Here is a 25,530-nt window from a genome sequence, read left to right on the forward strand (position 1 = left end):
CAGAAATGTGCCCTAAATGACCAGATGACCACCGGAGGGAATCGGGGATGACTTCCCCTTACCCCTCCAGTGGTCACTAACCCCCTCCCACCCTAAAAATAACATGTTTTAAATATTTTTTCCAGGCCCATCCCCCCCTACCTGTTACAGTTGTGATGGTAAATGTGAGCCCACCACAAACCCACTGTACCCACATGTAGGTGCCCCCCTTCATCCCTAAGGGCTTTGGTAGTGGTGTATAGTTGTGGGGAGTGAGTTTGGGGGGCTCAGCACACAAGGTAAGGGAACTATGCACCTGGGAGCTTTTTCTGAAGTCCACTGCAGTGCCCCCTAGGGTGCCCAGTTGGTGTCCTGGCATGTGAGGGGAATGAGTGCACTATAAATGCTGGCTCCTCCCACGACCAAATGGCTTGAATTTGGTCGTTTCTGAGATGGGCGTCCTCGGTTTCCATTATCACCGAAAATCGGGGACGACCATCTCTGAGGTCGACCTAAATGTTGAGATTTGGGCGTCCCCGACCGTATTATCGAAACGAAAGATGGCCGCCCATCTTGTTTCGATAATACAGGTTTCCCCGCCCCTTCGCGGGGAAGTCCTGCGAGGACGTCCTCAGGAAAACTTGGGCGCCCCGTTCGATTATGCCCCTCCACATTTCGACTAAAGGAAGAACATAAGATTTTGATAGAGGAATTCAACTTTTATTACTATATGTGTTACTACAGATGATCTTATACATGTGTCTACTAAGCTTAAAGTATATAATAAACCAAGCTAGTACAGGTTTATAATGATATGATGTAAGAGGCTTGATAAGAAGTTACCACTATATGACATTGCTAAAGCAAGGATTTGCACATTAAATAACTATGATTTATTTTGGTTTTGCATTTTGGAGTGTCAAACCCCATTTTGCTTCACAAAAAGCTTGTAAATAGAATCTGAGATGCTGAGGTCAGACGTTCCAAGTGTAATGTATAAACAACTATGTGACAAATTCAGTACACGTTTTCGTTTCTTCTACAACCAGTCTATCAATTTCTTTGCCATCAGATTGACATACAACATTTACATTTCATGTATAATAATATATTTCCAGTTTTTTAAATATGTTACTATAGGCACTTGTTCTCTGCTGTACAAAAAGTATACACATTTGTACTGTAGTTGAAGAAAAAGATGCTAATTATTTTATAAGAACCAATGATTTTCAAAACTGCTCTCAGGCACCCCAAGCCGGTTTGGTGTTCAGGATATCCAAATTATCTGTAATATGCATGAGAAGTATCTAAATGTAAGTATATTCAAATATAACCCTTGTATATTCATTATGGATACCATGATTACCTGATTGGCTGGTGTATTTGAGGACTGATTTGAGAGCTATCCAGATTTATAACTTAATTTGATAAAATGTTTTTCCATGTATTAAGAATAGGAGGAAATGATATGTACTTTAGGTAAATAAGGAAATGTAAGGCTTAGTTTTCAGATGAGACAAGACTGGTATAGTTAATGTATTTAATTCATAACCTCAGATAACGTATGACAAACGGTGTGGTATTATACAAACAAATTTCAAGTATTATAATAACCAGCAACATAACATGTTTTTGTTTTAATTTTTTGTAAACATTGTTTACTACTTTTTCATTATTATTACTAATAATTTTGGCACAGCCTCTTTGGTTTGTATGACGCTTCTTCAAATATCATGTCATGTGCGTTGTATGATATTACTACTTTTTAAAATTCCCAATATGCACACTTGCCATACCAAGAGCACAACGAAATGTAGCAGGTTGGACCTCCCAATATTTCACAGGATTCCCAAATAAGCTGATCCCTCTGTATAGTGATTTCTTCTGCCTTCCTCCTGTTGGACAAAAGTCATTCACGCCTACTTTTGAAACCTGGTTAGAATGAAGGAATATAACCTGTAGACAGACAAAGATACAACAGTTGAGAAATGAATATACAAGTTTTTTTTAATTTTAGAGGAGGGGTGACTTGTGTATATTTACAGCATGTGTTAAGTTTATAAGTATATTGATTTCTTGGTTTGGAACTTCGAGAACATTATAGTGTTAATAAGCTAATATTATGGAATAATGCAGTGTTTAAAAGGATGTAAGCATTTAAGTATAAGAGAAAAATTAAGTCACCTTATTTGCCAGACAGCATTGTGTGTAAGATGTTAAGTTATACCATCACAAACCATATAATATTAAATCATGCTTGAGTAGAATGAGAAAAAAATGTGAAAAAATAAAGTTGAATGTATGTTGTAATCATTTAACAACAGGAGCTCCCATTGTGATAAGTAGAAGAAAAATCAGTGGGAACACTGGAAGGGGGCTGCCTTGTGCTAGATGAGATTAAGTTGCTGTTTGAATGTGGCCCAGGAGCCAGAAGTTCCCCACCCACTCAAAACTGTGTGTGTTAATTTTATGAATAATTTCAATTGTTATGTTTGAACCAGGGGCGTAGCCAGCCTTCCGTGGGGGAGGGGTCCAGAGCCCAGGGGGAGGGGGCACATTTTAGCCCTCCCCCCGGTGCCCCCCCTGCCGACATTGCCGCCCCCCCTCCCGCCGCAAACCCGCCACCGCTGCAGCCTACCTTTAATTTTGCTGGCGGGGGATCCCACTCCCCGCCAGCCGACGTCTTCTTCTCAGTCGCTTCCTGCTCTTCAATTTGTTTGCTGACATCCTGCATGTACAACGTGCAGGACGTCAGCAAACAAATTGAAGAGCAGGAAGGACTGAGAAGATGTCGGCTGGCGGGGAGTGGGATCCCCCGCCAGCAAAAGTAAAGGTAGGCGGGGGCGGGGCGGGTTCGCCTGGAGGGGGGTCCAGGGGTGAATCTGCGGGGGCCCCGGCCCCCTCAGGCCCCATGTAGCTACGCCACTGGTTTGAACACAAGGACTACTGGGCAATAAAGATCAGACCTAATAGAATTCCAGGTGAAAGTGGACATTTATTAATTTTAAAACAAAAATACAAGATTTTTGGGTCCTATGACAATCTGTAAGATAGTAGCACATACAGGATGTATATTGAAAGATCTTGGTGCTTTTCCTAAAATTTTAAGGCACACAGCCTCATAATGTACCCAATTTGTATATCAAAATTCTTTTAATGCAAACCTTTGATATGTGTTTGTGAAAAGAATATATTTTTAACACAGCCCTGAAATGTGTGTACTATAACAAATAACATTTTACTTTTAAAATAGTGCCTGTGCCTAATCTTTAATTGTTCAAGTGCGTGATTGATATATCAGTGGAACCTGAATAAACTGCCATGTGATCTAACATTGTAAAAGCTTCCACACCATCAGGGTTTAATTTCTGGGGGAATTAAATCTCAGTTCATTTCTTCTGACTGTGAGGAAAGCCTGAATATCACACCAATGTAAATACCTTGAGGCCGATATTCAGACCACGGGAGGTAGCCTGGCTAACTCCCGCGGTCAGCAGTGTGACCAGCTGTTCAGTTCCGGGCTGTTTCCGGTTAATATCTGGCTTATTTTTGGCCAATTTAAATTAACCAGCCAAGCCAATATTCAGTGCTGGCCGATTAAGTTTATAGTGGCCAAAGATAGGCCTGCTATTTCAGCGACCCAATTTGGCCACCAAACTTAGCCAGTGATGTGCTGAATATTAGTGGGTAGCTAGTTATATCAGACGATATAACTAGTTAGCCTAAGCACTGACTGCAAATATTCAGTGGGAGAAAACTGGCTATCTCCCTCTGATTATTTGCAGGTAGCCAGTTAAGCGCTATTTAACCAGCCATGAGCCGTTCCTGACTGGTAAAATAACACTGAATATCGGGAGGATTGTCCATTTGCTTTGCTCTTTGCATATTAACCCACAATGCCTCTTCCTTTCCCATTAAGTCTCACTTTAATATTATCTTTAACCTATAATAAAACTCTTCTGCCATTTTTTCCTACCCTATCTTTTCTGAATAGATTATAGCCTGGTATAAAATTATGCCTGTTATCTCCATGACTGCTACTAAATCCAAGTCAGCCTATTCCATTACAGAAACACCTTTGTCAAGGGTCACATAGGTTTCCACAATAAATTCACAGATTTAAAGCATGTACTGCAATACCTGCATTTAAAAGAAAAATGAGGTCCAGTATCAGAAGTAAAAGAATGCAGCCAACAGCATCTGCATAGAAAAAGCCCTGGTCCAATTTCAGAAGTCAGTAACCACCAAGTCTCCAGCCCAGATTCAAAAAGCTCAGTACATGCTTTGAATCTGTGGATGCATTGTGGAATCATATGTGACACCTGACAAAGGTTTTTCCAAAACTTGGCCAGGTTGGGTCCTGTTTCAATTAAAGTTGACATTTGGATAAACTCTTGCTCTGTTTGCCTTTCCTTGGATTGCTGTTTGGTTGTCTGCTTACAAAACTAAACTAACTTAAACAAAGACAAATTGAAGGTTAGGGATTATTTGAAAAGGGATGGATAACAAAACTGAGAATATCATTATGTCTCTGTAAAGGTTCCTGGTGCGTCTATACCTTGAGTATTTTCTGGTCTTCCCATCTCAAAAAGGATATAGTGCAAATAGAAAAGGTTCAGTGACAAAAATAAAGAAGGAACGCTTCCTTTAGGAAGAAAGCCTAAACAGGTTAGGGTTTTTTAGCTTGAAGAAGAGACAACTAGGAAGGTTTGATGAGAGAAGCTTATAAAATTATGAGAGGGGTGGAATAGTTAAGGGAACTGTTGTTTAACATGTTGGATAACACAAAAACCAAAGGACATGCCATGAAACTGATCACCAGCAGATTGAAAGTAAATTGTAGAAAGTTTATTTATTTGGATGGCAAGGACAAATCAAACTCTGATATATATATAAAGTATCGCATATCAAGTAAAATGAGTTTATCTTGTTGGGCAGACTGGATGGACCGTACAGGTCTTATCTACCGTCACTTACGATGTTACTATGTTATATGGTGCATAGTTAAGCTGTGGAATCTGTTGTTGGAGGATGTGGTCAGGGTGACCAACATAGTTGTATTTAAAAGTGGATTGAAAAAGCTCCTGAATGAAAAGTCCATAAAACATTATTAACCAGATAGACGTGGAAATGAACTATGGGAAATAGATCTACTTTGTGGGCTCTGGTGGATACTTGTGACCCCAGCAGACCACTTTCAGAGACAGGATGATGGGCTCCATGGATCTTGGTCAGAATCCACATGGCTTTTCTTGTGTTATTAGCTTAGAGGATGATGCCACCGTGTGGCTGATAGATTATATTTCACTGGATTCCACATCCTCCATTTGCTATTGTTACCTTAAACTTGTGTTGATAAAGTTATTTTAGCATTGCAACATAATGATTGTTCCCTAGTAGTGCTCAATTGGCCCTAATTTGTACACATGAAACAGTTTGTCTAGATATGGCGACATGATGCTAGCTTTAAAAAAATGAATGTAACTCTTTATTGTCTGCTAAATTAAATTTCCATACAAGGTTGGTGATGACAATAGTGCTGTTAAGCTTCCACCTAAATTAGGGTATTAAAATAATAGATTTGTTCTGAATAATATATCTATAAATTATAATACTAAAAATAATAATAATCAATATATAATATAATATAGTGTGTATCTATTAACATACCTGTAGGTACTTCAAGTCTGGCAATCCAGGAGGAACCCTTCTGAGTTTATTATTTTCCAAATGTATTTCTCTTACAGTTGGTATGTTTGCAAAGCTTCCATTTTCAATTTCTTTGATCTTGTTGTTTCCTAGGCCCAGCCTGTAAATGAGATTCAAAATTTTATCTGTTTGTGTGGATTTATTGTTATATAGGGAAATAATTCCAGTCATAAATTCACAAGAGAAAACTATAAATCGGAAAAGTTGCTTTCAACTTTTTCTGGCCATCCATTTAGGACTATAAATCAAGCAAGTCTGTTCACCCATTGGGGGTTAGCCAGAGAGATGCCAAATCTCATTCATGAGGAGTCTGCCACACATAATTGAAGGCTATCTCATTCTCATACACTTTGAACCCTTCTTTGCTTATTAGAGCCTTGGTGATGGCACACTGACCCTGATCACTGCTTTCTTGAGAGACACACCTAAGAAGAGAAAGCCAAGTGGCCACAACAGTAGGAAGGAATCTGATCAAACACCTTCCTACATACTTTGCCTCTCTGTGCCCCATCCCTTATCCTTGCACCTACAAGTTCAAGTACTATGAAACTTCTTGCACATATATTCAGCTACTGAAAGAGGACAGTTTTCAGCCTGGACAAATTCCTGTGAAAATAGTTTCATATTGCATGTACATCTACTGAAGTAAATATTTAATGCTGCTTTGCTTATACCCTGGACACACCTGAAAATGTTATTCTTTGATGCCTCTGATTGATGCACATAAATAGGCATTATTTAAATGCTTCCCCCTCCCCGTTTAGAAAGCAGCGCAGCAATGCCTACACAACCCATTCAATGTTACCTTTGAAGATCTTTGTAGCGAATTAAATCCTCAAGCTCTACACCAGTAATTTTGTTGTGATCGAGATGAAGCTCATACAGAGATGATGGTAACTCTGAAGAAAGATAAGATAGGACAAAATGTTAGCCATAGTATTACCCTGGAAGCCATATCTGAATTTTTGTCTTTGCATAGAATTATTTAAGAGGCTATTTTACTAAAGCGTGGTAATGTTTTGCAGGATACTGAGCTAAATGAACCATTGGTTTGACCCTGTATGGCTATTATTATGTTAAATGCCAAACCTGTGTGGTAACGGTTGGGGCATGCCCAGCTTTTTTCCATACAATTACCACTCAGAAATCACTTTTATTTATTGAGAATTTAGTAATTTTTTTTTTTGTTATATTTGTACCCCGCGCTTTCCCACTCATGGCAGGCTCAATGTGGCTTACATGGGGCAATGGAGGGTTAAGTGACTTGCCCAGAGTCACAAGGAGCTGCCTGTGCCTGAAGTGGGAATCAAACTCAGCTCCTCAGTTCCCCAGGACAAAGTCCACCACCCTAACCACTAGGCCACTCCTATACCAGTAATTGCATCTGCCTATCTATACCAGTGTCAACACACTCTAAATTACTGTATGCCCAATCCATAACCCATCAATTTTTGACCTCATTTCATGATATTCAGTTAGCGTGTGAAGTAGTTCATGTGGTCATCTCATTCCTATGTTAAGCATTACCGTTTGGATGTGTCTGCTCGAGCAGATGCTTCCTTTGGGGCCACGGTTCTCACTGCAGGGATAGCACAGTCTCTCCCCTCTTAAAGATTGCTTTTGTACATCCCATTTGTCTGGACTGATCCTTGGGATGTAATGGAAGGAAATATTAGTTAATTGCCTGATAATTTTCTTTCCTTTAGTCCCAAAGGATCACTCCAGAGCCTGCCCTTCTGTGATCATTTTGTTTATTCCAGGTTCTATGTAATTTCGGGTGTTTGTATTGTTCTAGTTATGTTATTTAAATGGCACAAGTTTTGCCCTTCATTTCGTAGTTCTTTTTCTATCTAGCTGGAATTTTTTCTCTGGAAGTCACTCTTTCACTGCTTTGTTATCAAATACTGGCTTGGTTGCTAAGTGCAGGAGCTTATGAGGCACAACTCATTAGAGTTCTCTATCTCCACCTGCTGGCGGATGGTCACAACCCATTTGTCTGGACTGATCCTTTGGGACTAAAGGAAAGAAAATGATCAGGTAATTAATTTTTCCATGCTGGACAATAGATCAGGTTTACTAATATTGGTGCAAAATGAAACTGCTAAATCTTAGTAGGCACATGTTTAGCCAGAAGCAAAATTTATCATTTCAGAATAATTTAAATTTGTTTAGCTGCCTCAAAATTTGTACTCTAACAGAGGTCGGTAAGAATTAACTGTCATGGAAGGCAGGATTACTAAGGCATGAACTGCACATGAGACCACCATAATAAACATAGCGGAACAATAGTTTCTTTTGAAAGTGATGTAGTTAACAATCAACCTAACAAAGAATTTGAATGTTTTTTTTTAATTGATTGATCAGGTTCTCACTCACGCTACAGCATCTGCACTGCTGATTTCGCATTGTTAGATTTATGGTGGTAGCCAAAACACACTACTACAAACTGATTTGTAGGATAAATTGCAGGACCCTGTTGACCTTCACACACGTTAGAACCTGTGTGGTCCACTTTAAGTGAAGTTACCAGGTTTTTATTTTTTGCCAGTAAGATTGTTGGAAACAGCTGAGTGTGAATATGAGCAAACCTGCCATCAGTGTCAGTTTTAGTACTGCAAGGGCTTTGCCCTGGCACAAATTGTTGCTTTAATTAAGCCCAGTGTTCTTTTAGTTTGTGTGTCATTTATTACTTCTGCTTTCTTATCATGTAAGGACTTGATTTAAATGGAACAGGAAAATATTTTCTTTTCTTTTTTTTTTTTAAGAAGTTTGATTTTGAGAGGTCTGATATGCGGCTGAATTTGAATGATGAACAGTGAGAAGGTCCCATACATTTATTAGTTTGCCACATGAATATTAATTGGATTTAGAGCTGAAAAAGGAAATATACCTTTAGGAATTGAATTGAGCTTTGCTTCTGCAATTCTTACATGATAGACGGTCATTCCTTCAAAAGCTCCAGGTTCAATTCCATCATTCTGAAGAGGATTTGCACTCATTTCTGCAAAACAAAGTCTTATGATTATATTTAGTTTTACAAAGTTCTTTTTCATTAGAAGGGGTTTTGAAAGGTATTTTAGGTGGTTAGCAAAGGCATACATGTTTGATAAAATAAAAACAAAACCTTACTTAAGAAACATAAATACAGCAGTGACCAGAATAAAATCAGCTTATGAGTGTTCATTCTGTTTCATATAGAAATAATAGTTTCTTTGTTTCAAACAGTTTTGCTACAGTTGCTGCTGGTTCTTTATCTCTACTGAGTAAGCTACTACTACTTATCACTTCTATAGTGCCACAAGGCATATGCAGCGCTGTACACTTGAACATGAAGAGACAATCCCTGCTCAAAGACCTCACAATCTAAATAGGACAGGCAAACAGAACAACTAAGAGGTAAGGGAATTAAAGAGGTGGGGATAAAAGGGTATAGGGCAAGTGAGTAGTGGTTAGGAGTCAAAAGCAGCGTTAAAGAGGTGGGCTTTTAGCCTGGATTTGAAAATGGCCAAAGATGGGGCTAGACATACAGGCTCGGGAAGTTTATTCCAGGCGTGAGGTGCAGCGAGATAAAAGGAACGGAGTCTGGAATTAGCAGTAGAGGAGAAGGGGACAGACAAGAGAGAAACTCTAGTTAATTTCTCTTTGGTCCTCATTGCTGGCCCTCAGTAGTTCACACAGAATTTCTTTTTTAAAGTATGGTTGTCATCTGATTCAAGTGTACTTGTTTTGCTTTAAATAATGGATATAGTTCCAATACCACTGCCCTGTGTTCTTTCTCCAAATGGCACGAGTGCTTCCTGCTTCCCCAGTGCTTCTCATTGCTGCACGTCCTCCTGATGGGATTGTTCACTTCTTTCTAATGCTTTCTTCACTCATTTTCCCTCATGACATACTGCTTGCCTCCCAGCCACCATATGACTTTGCTCCCCATTATCTCTCCTTTACCTCACCCTGATGCTGTCACTTGTCACCGGTCTTTTTTCTCTCAATCTCACTGAATTCTCCTCCTTTTGATCCTGGCCTTCCTGCTCTTAGCCTTCATTTCCTCTCCAAGCATCGCCACCACCAACTCCTCTATCGTCATCTTCTTTAGAATATAAGAACATATGAGTTGCCGTACTTGGTCAGATCAAGGGCCCATCTAGTCCAGTATCCTGGTTCCAACATGGCCAATCCAGATTACAAGTACTTGTCAGAATCCCAAAAGTTGCAAGATTCCGTGCTACTTAATTCCAGGGATAAGCAGTGGTTTTCCTCAGGTCTACCCCTACAGTTTATAGAATTTTCCTCCAGAAATTTATCTAAACTTTTTAAAACCCAGCTACATTTACTAATTTTATCCCTTGCTCTGACAGAGTTGCAGAGCTTAACTATATGTTGAGTAAAAAAATATCTTTCTCCCATTTGTTTTAAATATACAACTTCATGGAGTGTCCCCTAGTTTTTGTACCTTTTTGAAAGAGTAATCAATCTTTTCATATTTACCCATTTCGCTCCATTTAGATGTTTATAGATCTCAGTCGTATCTCCCTTCAGATTTCTGTTCTCCAAGTTGAAGAAACCTAACCTCTTTTGCCAGTTTTCCTCATGTGACAGTCTTTCCATCCCCTTAATCATTTTAGATGCCTTTCTCTATGCTTTTTCCAGTTCCCACCATGGAGCAGTACTTCCATTGCTGCTATTCACTTCCTCCTGTTTGCATCCCTGCTTGCCAATTAGTGTCACTGAGAGTGCCAGTGAGGGGAGGACCAGGGTAATAAGGAGAGGATGGAACTGGTTCCTAAAAGGAGACAGAATATTTGGAAGGATAGGGATCTTAAAAGGGGGCAGGGATGGGAAGGAAGAAGGCATAAAGGTCTAGTAAAGGGGAGAAGTGGGAATATCGACAGGAGAAGAGAAATGAGAGACAAGAATTTTGAATTGGAGAGGAAGCATAGAGCAGGAAAGGGAGGCATGCTGATGGAGCAAGCAAGGGCTTACTAAAGGAAATGAGTACAAGGACTCAAGGTTAATGAAGAAGACTGAAAGTTTGATAGAGGAAGGAGAACATTAGAGAGAATGCAAGTACCCCTCCAGCCTGAAGCTGTCCCTACTAATAGAGGGTGTCTTTTGCTAAGGTGCGCTCACATTTTTAGCGCGTGCTAAAATTGTGGGTGCGCTAAATGTTAGAGATGCCCGTAGGAATGCATTGGTGTCTCTAACATTTAGCGTGCGCCAAAAACGTGAGTGCGCCTTATAAAAGACCCTCAGAATGAATGGAGAGCAGATTAAAATTCAAAATGGGAAAAAATGGAGAGAGTGAATTAGTGACTTGGAGAAAGAGGAAGAAAAAGACAGGAGGATAGGAACAGGGGTTTTGGAGGATTAGAAAATGAAGTAAGAGCAAGAAATAGAAAAGAGAGAAGACATTAAGGAAAGGAGAGTAAAGAGTAAAATGGTAAAAACAAACTGAAGAGGATATGAAAGGGCCTGAGTAAGAGAGGTTAGAAAGATTGCTGCAGAGTTTTCATTTCTTGCTGTACAACTTTGTTTATTGGAGCACTTAAGTGTTCTACAGACATGTTGTTTTAAAATTGTCCTGTGTCCTGCATACCCATATTTCCACTGTTGCACTGCCAATCCTAACTCCAAATATGCTCTTTGGAGTCAGGTAGGTGGAATTTCTTTGTGACTAGAGCTATCCCAAGAAAAGGACTCCCACATGCACTCCATGGTTAATTCTTAGGGGATCTTAAGACCATGCTTTAAGCATCCATCAGTTTGTATGAATATATTAAAATTAATTGCAATATTTACTCATTACTATTTAATGTTCAGAAAACTCATGACATGGCCTGAGAGCTATGTTCATAAACTTCTATTTTTGGTATAGACACACTAGTTCAATTAAAAGTCTGCGGTTAGGTGTATACACAATACGACCTGTAACAACCAGATTTCTATAATACAGTATCTTTTACATGAAATACTGGCTAGCTGGAGCAGTATCACTGAAATCAGAGCCTGATTTGTGTGACTGAATGGGTGATACTATATGCATGAAAATTGTTCTCTTGATTATTTAATCGAGGCAACATTGAGTGGAGGAGTGGCTTAGTGGTTAGAGCACCGGTCTTGCAATCCAGAGGTGGCCGGTTCAAATCCCACTGCTGCTCCTTGTGATCTTGGGCAAGTCACTTAACCCTCCATTGCCTCAGGCACAAACTTAGATTGTGAGCCCTCCTGGGACACAGAAATATCCAGTCTACCTGAATGTAATTCACCTTGAGCTACTACTGGAAAAGGTAGGAGCAAAATCTAAATATTAAATAAATAAACATCAAGTCTACTTATAATTTGAAAACAAGCAAAGAGGGCAATAATGATCCCATTTCTTCTCACACATTCCTTTAGCAACAATATCTGCTGGTACTTGTTTGCCATAAAATTGTGCACTCATGTACAGTCTTGCCACTTTATTTCATTCAAACACGTTAATAGCATTCTCCAGAGACTAGCTTACCTAAAACATGTAAAGACGACATTCCATTGAAAGCATCCTTTTGTACTTTCTTCACTCTGTTATCATTTATTCTTAGCTCTGCTAACGATTTTGGAAGGTTGGATGGAATCTCTGTGAGCTGATTATGGGAAAAGTATAAGCGCCGTAATTTCTTGAGAGACTGAAAAGCCTTTGGATGGATCTTTGATAGTTTATTGTTATTTAGATATAGAGCCTGGATGAAATACAAGAGAGATACATATACTTTATATAGCAATTCTAATGAGCTGACTCATGTAATACTGATGTTCTTAACTGAAGAGTAAACTGCTAAGTCCAAAATGGGAAGCATCCAGCAAACAGAAGAGGGTAGAAATTGTGCACCTATCAATACTTGATCATTCTTTGTCTGTCTTGATAAATGTAGTACTCTGTTATGTGATCAAATCTCTTGTCTTTTCTCCCTTTAGCATATTGGTTTGCCTTTGAGGTATTTGAATGTTTATTACTTCATCCACAGCATATATGTACTTATTTAATAATAAATTTGATATTTTATATTTCTGCTTATTTGGCTATAACTTAGAGGCCAATGTAGTAAGCTGTACAGGGCCATAAGCTTAGCACACGGTTCTCTAATGCACCTATGAAAAGAATGTTTACACACAATGCAGCAACTAAATCAACAGCCCAAAATACCGCAGCCAGACTCATATTTGGGAAAACAAAATATGAAAGTGCAAAACCCCTAAGAATGAAATTACACTGGCTCCCACTTAAAGAACGTATCACATTCAAGATCTGCACGATTGTTCATAAAATCATCTATGGAAATGCCCCGACCTACATGCTGGACCTCGTGGACCTACCACCCAGAAATGCTAAGAGATCTTCCCGCACCTTTCTTAACCTTCACTTCCCCAGCTGTAAAGGACTAAAATACAAACTAACACACGCGACCAGCTTTTTTTATACGAGTATGCAGCTATGAAATTCACTTCCAACTCACCTGAGAACGATCAACGAATTAACCAACTTCCGCAAATCCCTGAAGACTTACCTCTTTAACAAAGCCTACCACGAAAACCCTTAACTAACTATAACACAACACCTATCCAACTTTACTCAGAATGTTATTTTTCTACAACTGCTTGAACAAATCCTCCTGTCTTCATTAACTTCTTTAAAACACCAATTGGATTATTTAACCTGGTATGGCGATGCCATAACACGTCTTTGTAAGCCACATTGAGCCTGCAAATAGGTGGGAAAATGTGGGATACAAGTGCAATAAATAAATATGCAAATAGTACACATTCAAAATGTGTGCAAACGGGAGAGCACACTAGTTTCCATGGAAATGTGCCTATACAAGCATGCACTAGCAGCACTCAATAGTTTGCACACACAGAAAAAAACTATATCATCACCTGGAGATGCATGCACATATATGAATGTGCATCTCATCTCTGGAATACTATTCTTTTTTATAAAGATTATTGGTATGATATAATTTACACCAGGAGGAGTTCTGTGCAACACTGTAGAATTTGCTCAGGATTCCTCTGCTGCACAGACAGCATCAGCGGGTGGCTCTCATTGTTTGACACCCTCACGCTGATCATTTATCACATCACCTCAGAGTTATGCAACAGGAGAACAGTGACACATCAGAATGCATCTTCCTTTGCCACCTGGAGTCAGAATATTGATTTTGACCATGGGGCTCTATGTTGTACTGCTCCATTCTGACTATGGCTGGCAGAGGGAAGAGCATGTGGTCCTATGTGCAGCTGCTCTTCTGTTGCCTTTTAATAGCTAGGACACAGTTATGGGTGGGAGGGAAGAAGGAGGTAGCAAATGCTGCTGTGTGGGGTGGGAAGGAGGAAGAGGAGCAAGGAGCAGACTACTTTTGTAGGGGGAAATGAGAGGAGTAGATAGCAAGATAAGTTTGTGTTGAGAGTAAGTTAGAGATTGCATGCATGCCACGGGGAGAGACAGCAAGTTGGGGGCACATGCTTTGGTGATGGCGGGAAACGGAGAGCAAGCCTGGGGCCAAGAAAAAAAGATCTGGAGGTAGGGATAAAAAGAGGACTTCAGAGGAAGTGAAGGGAGAGAGGTAGATAGTTGGGGAATGCAGAGAGAGCTTTGGGTCTGGTGGGGGGGGGGGGGGGGGGGAGAGAAAACCAGAGAAGGCAGATAGAGAGAGAGAGAGAGCTGGGGGTCCTGTTGTGGATAGAACAAGAGAGCAGAGAGGGAAAGAAAGCTGGGGGCATGTGGAGAAAGATCTAGAGGACCGAGGGAAAAGTTGGAGCTGTCCATGCTAATCTAATTATTTTCCCCTTTTTCTGACCTGTGCTAAAGCCTAGGCATTAAAACAAAACAAAAGGTGCATTCAGCGTTCTTTGCATCTGTGTTCAATAGCTAATACCTTCATTAGCATTAGATTTAAATGTACGGTGCACTGATGCCTATGCAAGGTATCCAGCGAGTTGCCACTGGGACAGCTCCTGCTCACCAATTCCCCCCAGGACAAATCTCCGCCCCCCCCCCCCATGACCATTCCCCCTGTCCAATTCCCACCCAAGGGGGACAGTTCCCTCCCAGGACCCCATCCTTCCGGTTATTTCCCACCCTCTGTAGTTTTTAAAAATGATTTTACCATATTTTGTTCTTTTTCTTTCGTCAGTGCTGTATTGGTTCTTTTTTTTTGTGTGTGTGTAAACTCCCATAAGTAGAGGCATTGTATTTGTGACGTGGTATCGTGTGGCATCAGGTGGAAGTGAAGCTCTGACTTGCTGACAGGCAGGATCGGGTGGTGGTGAAGCTTGGAGTCGCTGACAGGCAGGAAGATTTGTGCCAAAAAAAGCTTGTTTTATGGCAGAATCTGGTGAGTGAGGGTGGGATTCAAATGTGATGGTTTGTTTTAATGGTAATTTTCTCGGATTGGTTTCGGGTATGAATTGATGTATGTTTGGGGGTAATCCGATCTGGAAGAGGAAAGTGAAGGAAATAAACTTCTGACTGTGATGCTTCATGATTGATAAGGGTGGGAATTGTCCTCCCTGGAGCGGTGGGAATTGGTTAGGTGGTAATTTTCCAGGTGGGAATTGGTGAGTGGGAACTGACCTAGAACCATATGCAAGCCTTTGTGCCCAGTTTTCTTGTATGCTAGATTCAGCATAGGGCAACCAAACTAGTTCAGAAACTTGTGCACAGAACCCACGCTAAGCTCTGCCTCAGGTCTCTTTTGCATTATTACATTGGCCTTCAATCGGAAACATATGTTGTTATATGTTATGTTTACTAAGAGAGTAAGGGATTTATGCTGTGAGGACTTCTTATGAATTCATTAAGTTCTAATTCATGAACTGACTTCAGCACATTTATGTCTCTGTGTCTCATGTTGCCCAACTGTTTAACTGAATTCTGGTATTTTTTAAATAATTGACAGATTTACTTCTGTTAACATTCCAGATCCAACCCTCTGTAGATGATCTTGCCTATTTTCAAATAAGCTTGAAATGATCTATCAGTCTTTTAACAAGTCAGCAATATCATTATCTCCACATTGAAATAATGATATTGCTGACTTGTTAGACATTCCTGCAGATAGACTTCATTTAAACCAGTCACTGATCATGACACTGACCTGTAGTATAACGTCTTTCAATAACTTATTGTTCTTTAGATAAATGACTGTCTTATCTTTTCTCTGATCTTCCTGTGGAAATTCTGAACTGGTTGGTTTATTTTATTAACTTAACCTTGTCCTTGGGCTGTTTTTCGCCTTCAATTGTTGACATAGTTTTAACTCCAATTCTTAAGGCAGCAGGGCTTGATTTGACACAGACTGCTCGTTTCAGACCTATTGCTAATAATCAGTTTTTAACAAAATTAATTGAACTTCTGGTTGGCTCACAGCTGACAGATAAAATGAAGAGATTTAGGGCCCTGTTTACTAAGCCGCGTTATAGGTGCGCTAACTTTTTAGCACGTGCTAATGCTAGAGACGCTGATAGGAATATATGGGTGTCTCTAGCTTTAGCGCACCTTCAGCGGGCTTAGTAAACAGGGCCCTTAGTCTTCTTGCAGCATGGTTTCAGATATTTTCATAGTATGGAAACTCTCTTAGTCACCTTAACATCTGAAATCTGAAAGGTTTTGAGTAAGGGAGGTCAAGTGGTGCTATTGCAATTCGGCATCTCTGCAGCATTTGATTCAGTGGATCACAATATTTTATTAGCGAAATTATCTAAGTTTGGTTTTAGTGGTTCTGTGTTTAGTTGGTTTAGTGGCTTCTTAAAAAATAGGCTCCATTTATAAGAATAAACTTAGTGCTGGGATTGGCGCCTAATTTTAGACACAAGGATTTACACCAAGTAAACCCTGGTGTAAGTACTTTTGTCTAAATTGGGCACAGATCCCTTTTAGCCTATAACAGTGTGCATAAATTGTAGAAATGCCCCTGACCCTCCCATGGCCACGTCCCTATTTTGGAGCTGCATGTAAAATTTACGCATGGATCCCCGTGACTAAAAATGTGTGTGTAAATTTCAATTAATGCAAATTGGTGCTGATAATTTTTTAGCACCCAATTATCTGCGCTAATTGGCTTGCGTATAGAAATTGGGTATGTGCCCAAATTTGTGCATGCAATTTTAAGCGCCATTTATATAATTTTGGGGATAATGACAATAATGAACCTCACTTCTAAGGGTATGTAATCTTGAGGTCTCAGATTTCCTGCTGTCACTGTAATGTTTCACTATCATGCCAAAAAAAGCTTCCTTCTAGAATTAATAAGATTTAACTTGTATTGGCAAGTTATCAAGGTATGCTTCAAAATTCTTTATAATTGGGCTTGTGGCATCCAAAATGATGGGAAATATTTGTGTTTCTTTCTGCCACATTTTCTTGATAGCCAACTGCATTTCTTGATACTCACGGATCTTCTCTCTCTACACATGGTTCACAGAATAATCCCTTTTTTTTGTTACATTTGTACCCCGCACTTTCCCACTCATGGCAGGCTCAATGCGGCTTACATATTGTATACAGGTACTTATTTGTACCTGGGGCAATGGAGGGTTAAGTGACTTGCCCAGAGTCACAAGGAGCTGCCTGTGCCTGAAGTGGGAATCGAACTCAGTTCCTCAGTTCCCCAGGACCAAAGTCCACCACCCTAACCACTAGGCCACTCCTCCACTTGGCACAGACAGCTCTAATCAATGCAGTTCTTGTTTTTTTTTCTCCTTCCTCAATATCTCAAATTTGTTTTGCACCTAGCGTATTCTCAGTTGGAATAGGAATGTCCCGAGTGATCATAACCTCCTCATAATTCTCTTCAGGTCATGATCTCAGTACTTTTCTGATACAACCATGTTTACAAAGTTTTCAGTGAATGAGAAATGCCATCTTATTGTGCTTATCTGTACAGAAATTTGATCATCAAAATTTTGCACCTAGCTCTGAGTAATTGTTTTCAGCGGTTTCTTACAGAATCTGCAGATCAACCATTTTTTTCTGCGCTTGCTGTGTCCCCAGCAGTGCTCAGGCCCGCCTGCACCTGGGCACGTGCTCTGTACTAGCACCCTCCTCCCACCGACTGGGTCCCGCTTTCCTCTGGGCTAGTCTCCCCTCTCTCAAGTTATTTCCCGGTGATTTCTGGGTTACTGGGGCCACACTCTCACAGTTCCTGGAAAGCAACCACAGACCCAAAACACCAGGATTCTTAGTCATTCCAGGGCAACACAGCCAATAAACTAACAGGTTTATTGTTACAGTAAAACAGTGAACATTTGAAAAACCAGGTGAAAAAGTACAGCAAATGATAACAGATAACCAAAACAAGGATCAACATTAAAACCATGTACCACTTGTTACTACCTGGGTGAAGCACCTGGGGAGTTTCAGGAAAATGACTGCTCACAATTCTGGAACAGGGTCTCAGGATAGAGATGTTTCTCCTCTGTACCCCCACACTGAGACTAAAGAAAATCCAGTACCTTCTGACTAGATTTGAACTCCATGGCCAGTCAAAGCCAGAGCACTTTCAAAAAGTATCTGGCCAGTGGTACTGCAAGTTGCCTTTTCACAAGCTTAAACTGGAAAAGAAGATAGTCTCTGCAACAGCTTTGAAACACAAAACAGATGCCATCTTCTGGCCAATTAGGAAAAATACCCCTCATTAAACAATACATTTCATAGGCTTAGAAACCATTGTTTCGCCCACAGCTTATCTTTAGGTTTCAGATCACCTCGCCACAACCATTCTTGTGTCTGGTTTTGATAAAATAAATGGTTCCTGGAGTAACACTTTGTATTTCCCACTGTACTTAACCATTTGCCACTTGTTTTTAAACTCTTTTGCTGATCTAATTCTTTGAAGAGTTTTTATTTTGTTTTGCAAATTCTGTTGCTTGCTTCCTTCCCTATATGTACTAATGGATTCTCACTTATCCTTCTATTCTTCGGAATTCTTCTCCAGTTTTAATTATGGAGATAAATCCTGGATGTTTGCATTCATATTTCAACACTTTTTGCCTGTTTGGATCTGAGGAAGCTTAAATAGGAAGTCCTTTTACTAAGCTGTTGTAAAAGGGGGCCTACGCTAGCATCAGTGGGTGTTCTTGATATGTGCTAGGCCCCCTTTTACTGCAGCAGGTAAAAGGCTGTCTTTTTTTTTTTCCTCAAAAAAAAAATGGCTGTGTGGTAAGTGAACCACTTGCCACGCAGCCATTTTGGGAGGGAGCACCTACTGTCACCCATTGAGTTGCCGGTAAAGGCTCCTGCGATAACTCTGCGGTTACGGAATACTGCCAGGTAAGGAAATGAGTAAATGGCTACTTAATGGTGGCATTGCAAAACAAAAACATATCAGTGTTGTAGAGCACAATTTTCTCTTTCAGATGATACTGTTCACAAGCTGATTCAGGCAGACTCTTTTTTAATAATTGGCTTTGAACTTTGGTATATTTTACCATTTGCGCTGACAGTGCCAACTTTGAAGAGATCCTGCAGGGCGGTTATAGATGCCGGTTAGTTGCAAATCTGGCAGTATTATGTCCAGCACAAGCATAATGCTTGTTCAAAATTTCAAGTCCGTATCTTTGTTTGCATGGAAGTTGTTGCGGTCTGAATATTGGTCCAAATATGTTCCGATGAGTTGCGACCAATTTTGATACACAATTTGAGTCAATTTGTTTGACTGGATTTTGCATCCATAATGTTAAAATGTATTTCATCAGAATTAGCATCAAAAACTGTACAGGATTTGAATTTTTTAGCCATTCTTATAAATGTGTTTGGATTTTATTAGACCCCAAAAATGGCATTTTGGTAAATGTCGCACACTCATGGACTGGCAGCCTTTCAGAAAAGGGGATCTAGATCTGCAACTATTGCAGTTAGAGACCTCAAATTTTGGGAAACTTCGTTTAACACCTGACTCGGGCAACAGATAAAATTTGAACAAAATTGGAGACATGATGGTGGGAAGGTTTAGACCACTTGGCATGGAATGACCCCTGCTACTTTGTCCCTCGTTGCTGACTTTGCCTGCACCTGGATTACTCTCTTGCCTGCTGCCTGCCTATTGACTTTACCTGTACCTGGATTACTCTCCCTCCTGCCTGCCGCCTGCCTATTGACATTGCCTTCACCTGGATTACTCTCTTGCCTGCTGCCTGCCTATTGACTTTACCTGTACCTGGATTACTCTCTTGCCTGTTGCCTGCCTATTGACATTGCCTGTACCTGGATTATTCTCTTGTCTGCCTATTGACATTGCCTGTGCCTGGATCACTCTCATGCCTGCTGCCTGCCTGGCCGATAAGTTCACCACCCCGCTTCTAGCCCCATCTCGTAAGTCCTGCAGGCCACCCGCACCTAGGGGCTCAACCTCTGGGGAACAGCGGTCAGCGCAGGTGAAACCCGGGGTTGTCCGGCCGCCAAGCAGAACCTAGTCCGAGCACCGGGATCAGCAGCGCTCTACTTGGCACAAGAACTCACAAGTCTGACATTGGTAGAGTGATGTTAACTGTTTCAGCCAAAAATTGGGCCAGGACTCTTTCAGTTTATTACCTTTTTTATAAACTTGCTTTCCATCTCTTCTGTTAATTTAGACCATTCCATTGGCTTGATGTTTGCCGTATCTAAATTCTCCTACTTACAGGGTATCCATTATGCTTCTCGACTGTGCTCTATAGGGTGTTTGTTTAAATGTCTCCAGAATGTTTCTGTTTTACCTTAGGATTATGATGTAAAATACATACATGAGTGCATCTTTTTACAGCACATACATGAGCAAAACTATTCCTGCTTTGGAGCACATCTAACTTTGTGCAGGAGATTTTGGAGAAGTTATGTTTGAAAGACACATAAGCCTTATTGAATTAGATGCAGCTTACATCTTTACGTGCTTTATTTTTATTTATTTATTTTTATTTTATTTGTTGCATTTGTATCCCACATTTTCCCACCTATTTGCAGGCTCATTGTGGCTTACACAGTACCGTGACGGCAATCGCCAATTCCGGTATGACAAATACAGAGTGATATTGTGGCAAAGATCATGTGTGACAGACACATTAGGGAATCAAGGAGGAAAAGTTAAGTTATGTCCAGTTTGAGTATTAGTTTCGTTGTGTTGCAGGGTTCAGGCTTTGAAAACTTAGGTGATCTACCATAGAATTCCCTTCTGTAGGAGTAATTTTATAAAGCTTTTTCACATGAATAGCCAGTTCTGCATATGGAAATGGCTCTTACAAAATTGTGCAAAGGTATAAAACATCTACTTTTACATGATCCCGCATGTAAGTGTTCACAGGGGTAAAACTGTGATGTATGTATGTCAGTGGCATAGTGAGGACTGACATTTATTTTTGGTTCGGCCTGGGGTGAACATGGGTGGGCACTGGAGAGCGCAGATGTTGATGCTACTTAATTGGTCTGTGGCACTGCAGCTCACTTGGTGGACCTGACTCCAAAGCATGTGTTGGATGGAGGGTGAGGGCATTTATTTCTACGCTCTTGCATATTTTATAAAATACATGAGTAAATGCACAAGTTTACACATTTTGTGGAGCAGATATTTAGACATTTGATTTGAATTATATCTGTTTTATTTATGACTATTGTGCATTGTTTTATATATGTTTTGATACCTGTGTCTGCTTTGGATTGCTGAGATTAGGGGAATATGAATACTGAAATGAAATTAAATTAGAGCATGAGGGTTTGCGCACCACTGGGGCTGGTTCTAGGTGTCACCTTTTTGATCTTTTTCACATAGATTCCGTGCTACAGTGTCAAGCCCTTTATGTGCAAAACAGTTTCATTCAGTGTGAATAGGAAAGATTATTATTATTATTATATCATATATCCTCAGTCACATTGCCTGAATTTGAACTGTTAGGGCCCTTTTTCACCAAGTGGTGGTAAAAAGGTCCCTGCAGTGAGGTTGGTGCACAGATTTGCCACATAGTAACATAGTAGATGACGGCAGAAAAAGACCTGCACGGTCCATCCAGTCTGCCCAACAAGACAAACTCATATGTGCTAGTTTTTGTGTATATCTTACCTTGATTTGTAACTGTCATTTTCAGGGCACAGACTGTACAAGTCTGCCCAGCACTATCCCTATCCCTCAGCACATACCTAAGGCCCCTTTTTACTGCCGCCTAGTAAAAGGTTTTTGTTTTTAAAAATAGGGGAATGGCTGTGTGGTAAGGTGAACACTTGCTACACAGCCATGTTCCAGGGGAGCACTTTTCGCCACCTATTTAGGAGTGGGAGTAAGAGCTCCTGCACTAACCCGGTGGTAACCGGGCAGCATGTGGGGCTGCCCAATTACCTCCGGGTAAGCCCTCGGTGATAAAAAAAATAAAAATATTCTTTCAGGGCTGAATTGGCGCATGGCACAGCGGCAGTACATGTACTTCTGCTTTGTAAACGGGGCCCCTTATAAGCAAATAAAAGCAAAGAGAAATTGTGATTGTTACATAGATATTGAGGAGACTTAAAGAAATGAACCTGAGCTACAAAAGGTTGTCTTCCATTTTATGTATATATGTATAATCAGGTCTAAAAGGATGAAACTAAAATATTTGTATAGAGTTCAGATGAAGACAAATTGGTTCATATGGCTAAAACAGTTAAATACATTATTTAGAACTTTAATATCTAGTTTCTTCCATAATGAAAAGCTGAAACAAAATATATTTCACTTACATAAAGAGAAGAGAGACCTTTTAGATCATTTTCCTTGATCTCTTTAATTTTGTTGTTTTGGAGGTCTATCAATCGAGTATCAAGAGGGATGTTACTTGGTACTGAGGTCAGGCCTGTTTACAGTGAAGAAAAAAAACATAAAATCACATCTGAATATTTGCATACATTGTTTGATAATATGGTTTATGGGTATAAGAGCATTTGAGAAAACAGCCCTACCAGAATCAGGAGTAACCCCCCAGATTGCAAGCAGTGTTTCTTCCCTGCCCAAAAGCAAATGTTATAGGCTTTGGAGGGGGAAGGGGAGATAGGGAAAGACATCTGAGGATAGGAAAGAGAAGCTCCATTGAACCCAAGGGAAACGAGTAGTTCAGGAAACCTAAAGGAATCTGGAGCACAACAGCAGGATTAGGAAGTTCTAGGAAGCAGGTTTCCTTACTCCATCCCGAGATTGCTAATACACCAATCAGAGCCAAAGGGGGGGGGGGGGGCAGGGGAACCTACATTTCCCAAGAGTCCCTATAACTTCCTTCCTGGAGATAGTTTTTTAAGGCGAGGGGTAGGTGGAGTCCTTCCCACTGAAGCCAAATATGCTGGAACTTGCCACAGAGAGACTGAGAAGCAGGAGCTATGGACCTGGACAGCCTTCAGATTCCATTCCGACTCTAAAAGGGGATAAACTGTGTCAATTGGAATTATGAGAAACTGCTTATGAGTATGGACTATGACCTGGAGAAATAAAACCAGGTGAATGTGTTCTTTTTTTGTTTGTTTGTTTTTCAATGTAACACAGCCATGGGGCGGAAGGTAGTAATATTTGTTTTTTGTTTTTTTTTTTTTTTTACTATGGAGCACAGCTTGTCCTTGGAGACTCCCTATTTCACATTGCATGAGGTTGTTTGCTTCTGTTTCAGATTATATCTGACAGTGTTCCATTGATATATTTCTTTGATTTTTCGATGCCTTGTTGTGCCAATTTCAACTTATGAACTTTGACCGAGTTTACTTGACTCCTGAAGCAGGCGCATGTGGTACTGAAATACAGGACTCCGTCAAGTCACTTTAGTCATTGTACAACGTTGATTGATTATTAATAAATATTCTGTGTTGGAACCGCATTGGTCTACCCCATCTCTTTTGTGTGTGTGTGTGTGTGTGAGTGTGTGTGTGTGTGTGTGTTGGGGGGGGGGGGGTGTTACTGTCCTAGGGGTGAAGCTGTTAAAGGATGGGCTACAACCAGTTTTCCAGACAGTCCTTTTTTATACACAAGGACTATTTGATGTAATAGTACTGAATGGAGACTATCAGAGAACTGAACTGAGAATTTCTTGTGAGCTACAATGGAAGAGTTTGTCAGTAGCAACTGAAAGAAATAGGGAATATGCAGATGACTGTGTTTGGAGTCAGCCATGCAGAAAGCTGTGGCTTCTAATTTGCATATGAAGCTGAAGTTCTTTAAACTTGCCTCTTTTTGTCGGACCATGGAAGGGACAGAGATATTGGAAGCTCCAGACTGCTAACAAGAAATGCTATCCCAATGATTTTCTTGTGTTTGATATCTTTTAAAGTTGGTTTGTGGTCCACCCTGAGTGTAAAAGGGAGAGAAAATAAAGACCTTTCTAGACTGAGCTCTGCTAGATGGTGAAATATTCTGCTTACTTTTTGGTTTGAGGAGGTCTTTTTCTATCACCTGAAGCTTTCTTGTGGAGGTTTTTATCAGAATTGTTATCACTCACGTTCCTTTTTATAAACCTTATATTACCTCTGATTGATGACATGCAAAGTAGATGAAAGTTTAGAAAATGTAAAAGAAATATTTTTTTAATTTAAAATTGTCTTGACCATTGGTTATTTTGTGATGCTGATGGTTTGTGTTCTCCTCAAACATGTCCTTATTTTTTGTTAGCCATCAGTGCTGTGTTTGTACATTTTCTTTTCAGTTGTGTGTATTCCTAAATTAAAGTTAATCCTTTGATACTTTCTATTGGAACTGGGAATAACTTGTCCATTTTTGCATTGTTAAAATAAAAATGAAATATTGCCATGTGTCAAACATCAGTCTATGCCATATTAAAGAGTTGTGGCATAAGGGGACAAGTAATTTCAACAATCAAAACTAAAAATGTCTTGAAGTGTCATTTGATTCAAATTATCATGGATACAGGATATCAGTATTTGCTCAAGAATGTATTTGGTGATAAAGTTTCGAGGTTTGTTCTGATATATGTTGAGTTGAACTGAATATATTTTTCTCTTTGTTCTGTATCACCATTGTTTAATAGAGACTTCTACAAATTAAAAAAAAAAGAGTTGTGGCATGACAGTTAAGGGTAATATTTATTATTTTTACCTTTCATCATGAAACATGCTAGAAAAGTTTCAAAAGAAAAGTACAAGTATTGTTTCACAAATAACCTATTAATTTATTATATTTTTAATTTGTTTAACAAGAGCCCCCTTGTGCTCTTCAGCCATATACTTCTAAAACATATCCTAGGATATATAACACCACATCTAATAATAAATATAAAAAAATACAACTTTGGCCAGTTTCATGGTAATGCATATTTCTCACCCTGACCTGTTTTTCCCTAATGAAGTTCACGTATTCAGTACACACCCGTTTTTTAGGGTGTGTTTCAAACTTTGTTTCATGATGAAAGGTATAAATAATAAATATTACCCTTAACTGTCATGCCACAACTCTTTAATATGGAATGGACTGATGTTTCAACAGCATGACACATGGCAATATTTCATTTTATTTTAACAAGTCTGCCCTAACTTTGAAGATAGATGTTTTTCCTGATGTGTGAAGAGATTCCCAAAGGAGGAGGAAAGCATTTCTTGTCCTGCGACCTAGGGTGTTGGGGCTGGGCACCTTATTTTTTTTTTTTTTAATTTCTGTGGTTAAGGCGGTTAACTTAGCGGACTTCAAAAAAGGGTTGGACGGCTTCCTGGAGGAAAAAGCCATAGAATGTTATTGAATGGACGAGAGAATAATACAGTATTTCTAGGATGGGCGGGACAAATTGCTTGTTCTTTTGGCCGCTGTCGGTGACAGGGTGCTGGGCTCGATGGACCCTTGGAGGCATATTTTCAAAGCACTTAGCTTTCCAAAGTTCCAT

General features: G+C 39.9%; 1 protein-coding gene across 3 annotated transcripts in view; it reads right to left on the reverse strand.

The window, feature by feature from the left end:
* Positions 1 to 581: 581 nt before the first annotated feature.
* ASPN (asporin) overlaps positions 582 to 25,530 on the reverse strand; it is a 75,346-nt gene continuing 50,397 nt past the window's right edge. For all 3 annotated transcript variants that reach the window (XM_030207122.1, XM_030207121.1, XM_030207120.1), the window contains exons 4-9: positions 22,403 to 22,515; positions 12,191 to 12,404; positions 8,579 to 8,689; positions 6,494 to 6,587; positions 5,650 to 5,788; positions 582 to 1,935 (exon numbers count right to left, since the gene is read on the reverse strand). In XM_030207122.1, the coding sequence (XP_030062982.1) occupies positions 1,738 to 1,935; positions 5,650 to 5,788; positions 6,494 to 6,587; positions 8,579 to 8,689; positions 12,191 to 12,404; positions 22,403 to 22,515 (869 nt within the window). In that variant the 3' untranslated portion in view covers positions 582 to 1,737. The remainder of the gene's footprint in view (positions 1,936 to 5,649; positions 5,789 to 6,493; positions 6,588 to 8,578; positions 8,690 to 12,190; positions 12,405 to 22,402; positions 22,516 to 25,530) is intronic.

Source organism: Microcaecilia unicolor, chromosome 6, assembly GCF_901765095.1.
Source record: "Microcaecilia unicolor chromosome 6, aMicUni1.1, whole genome shotgun sequence".
In the NCBI taxonomy this organism is placed as follows: Eukaryota; Metazoa; Chordata; class Amphibia; order Gymnophiona; family Siphonopidae; genus Microcaecilia; species Microcaecilia unicolor.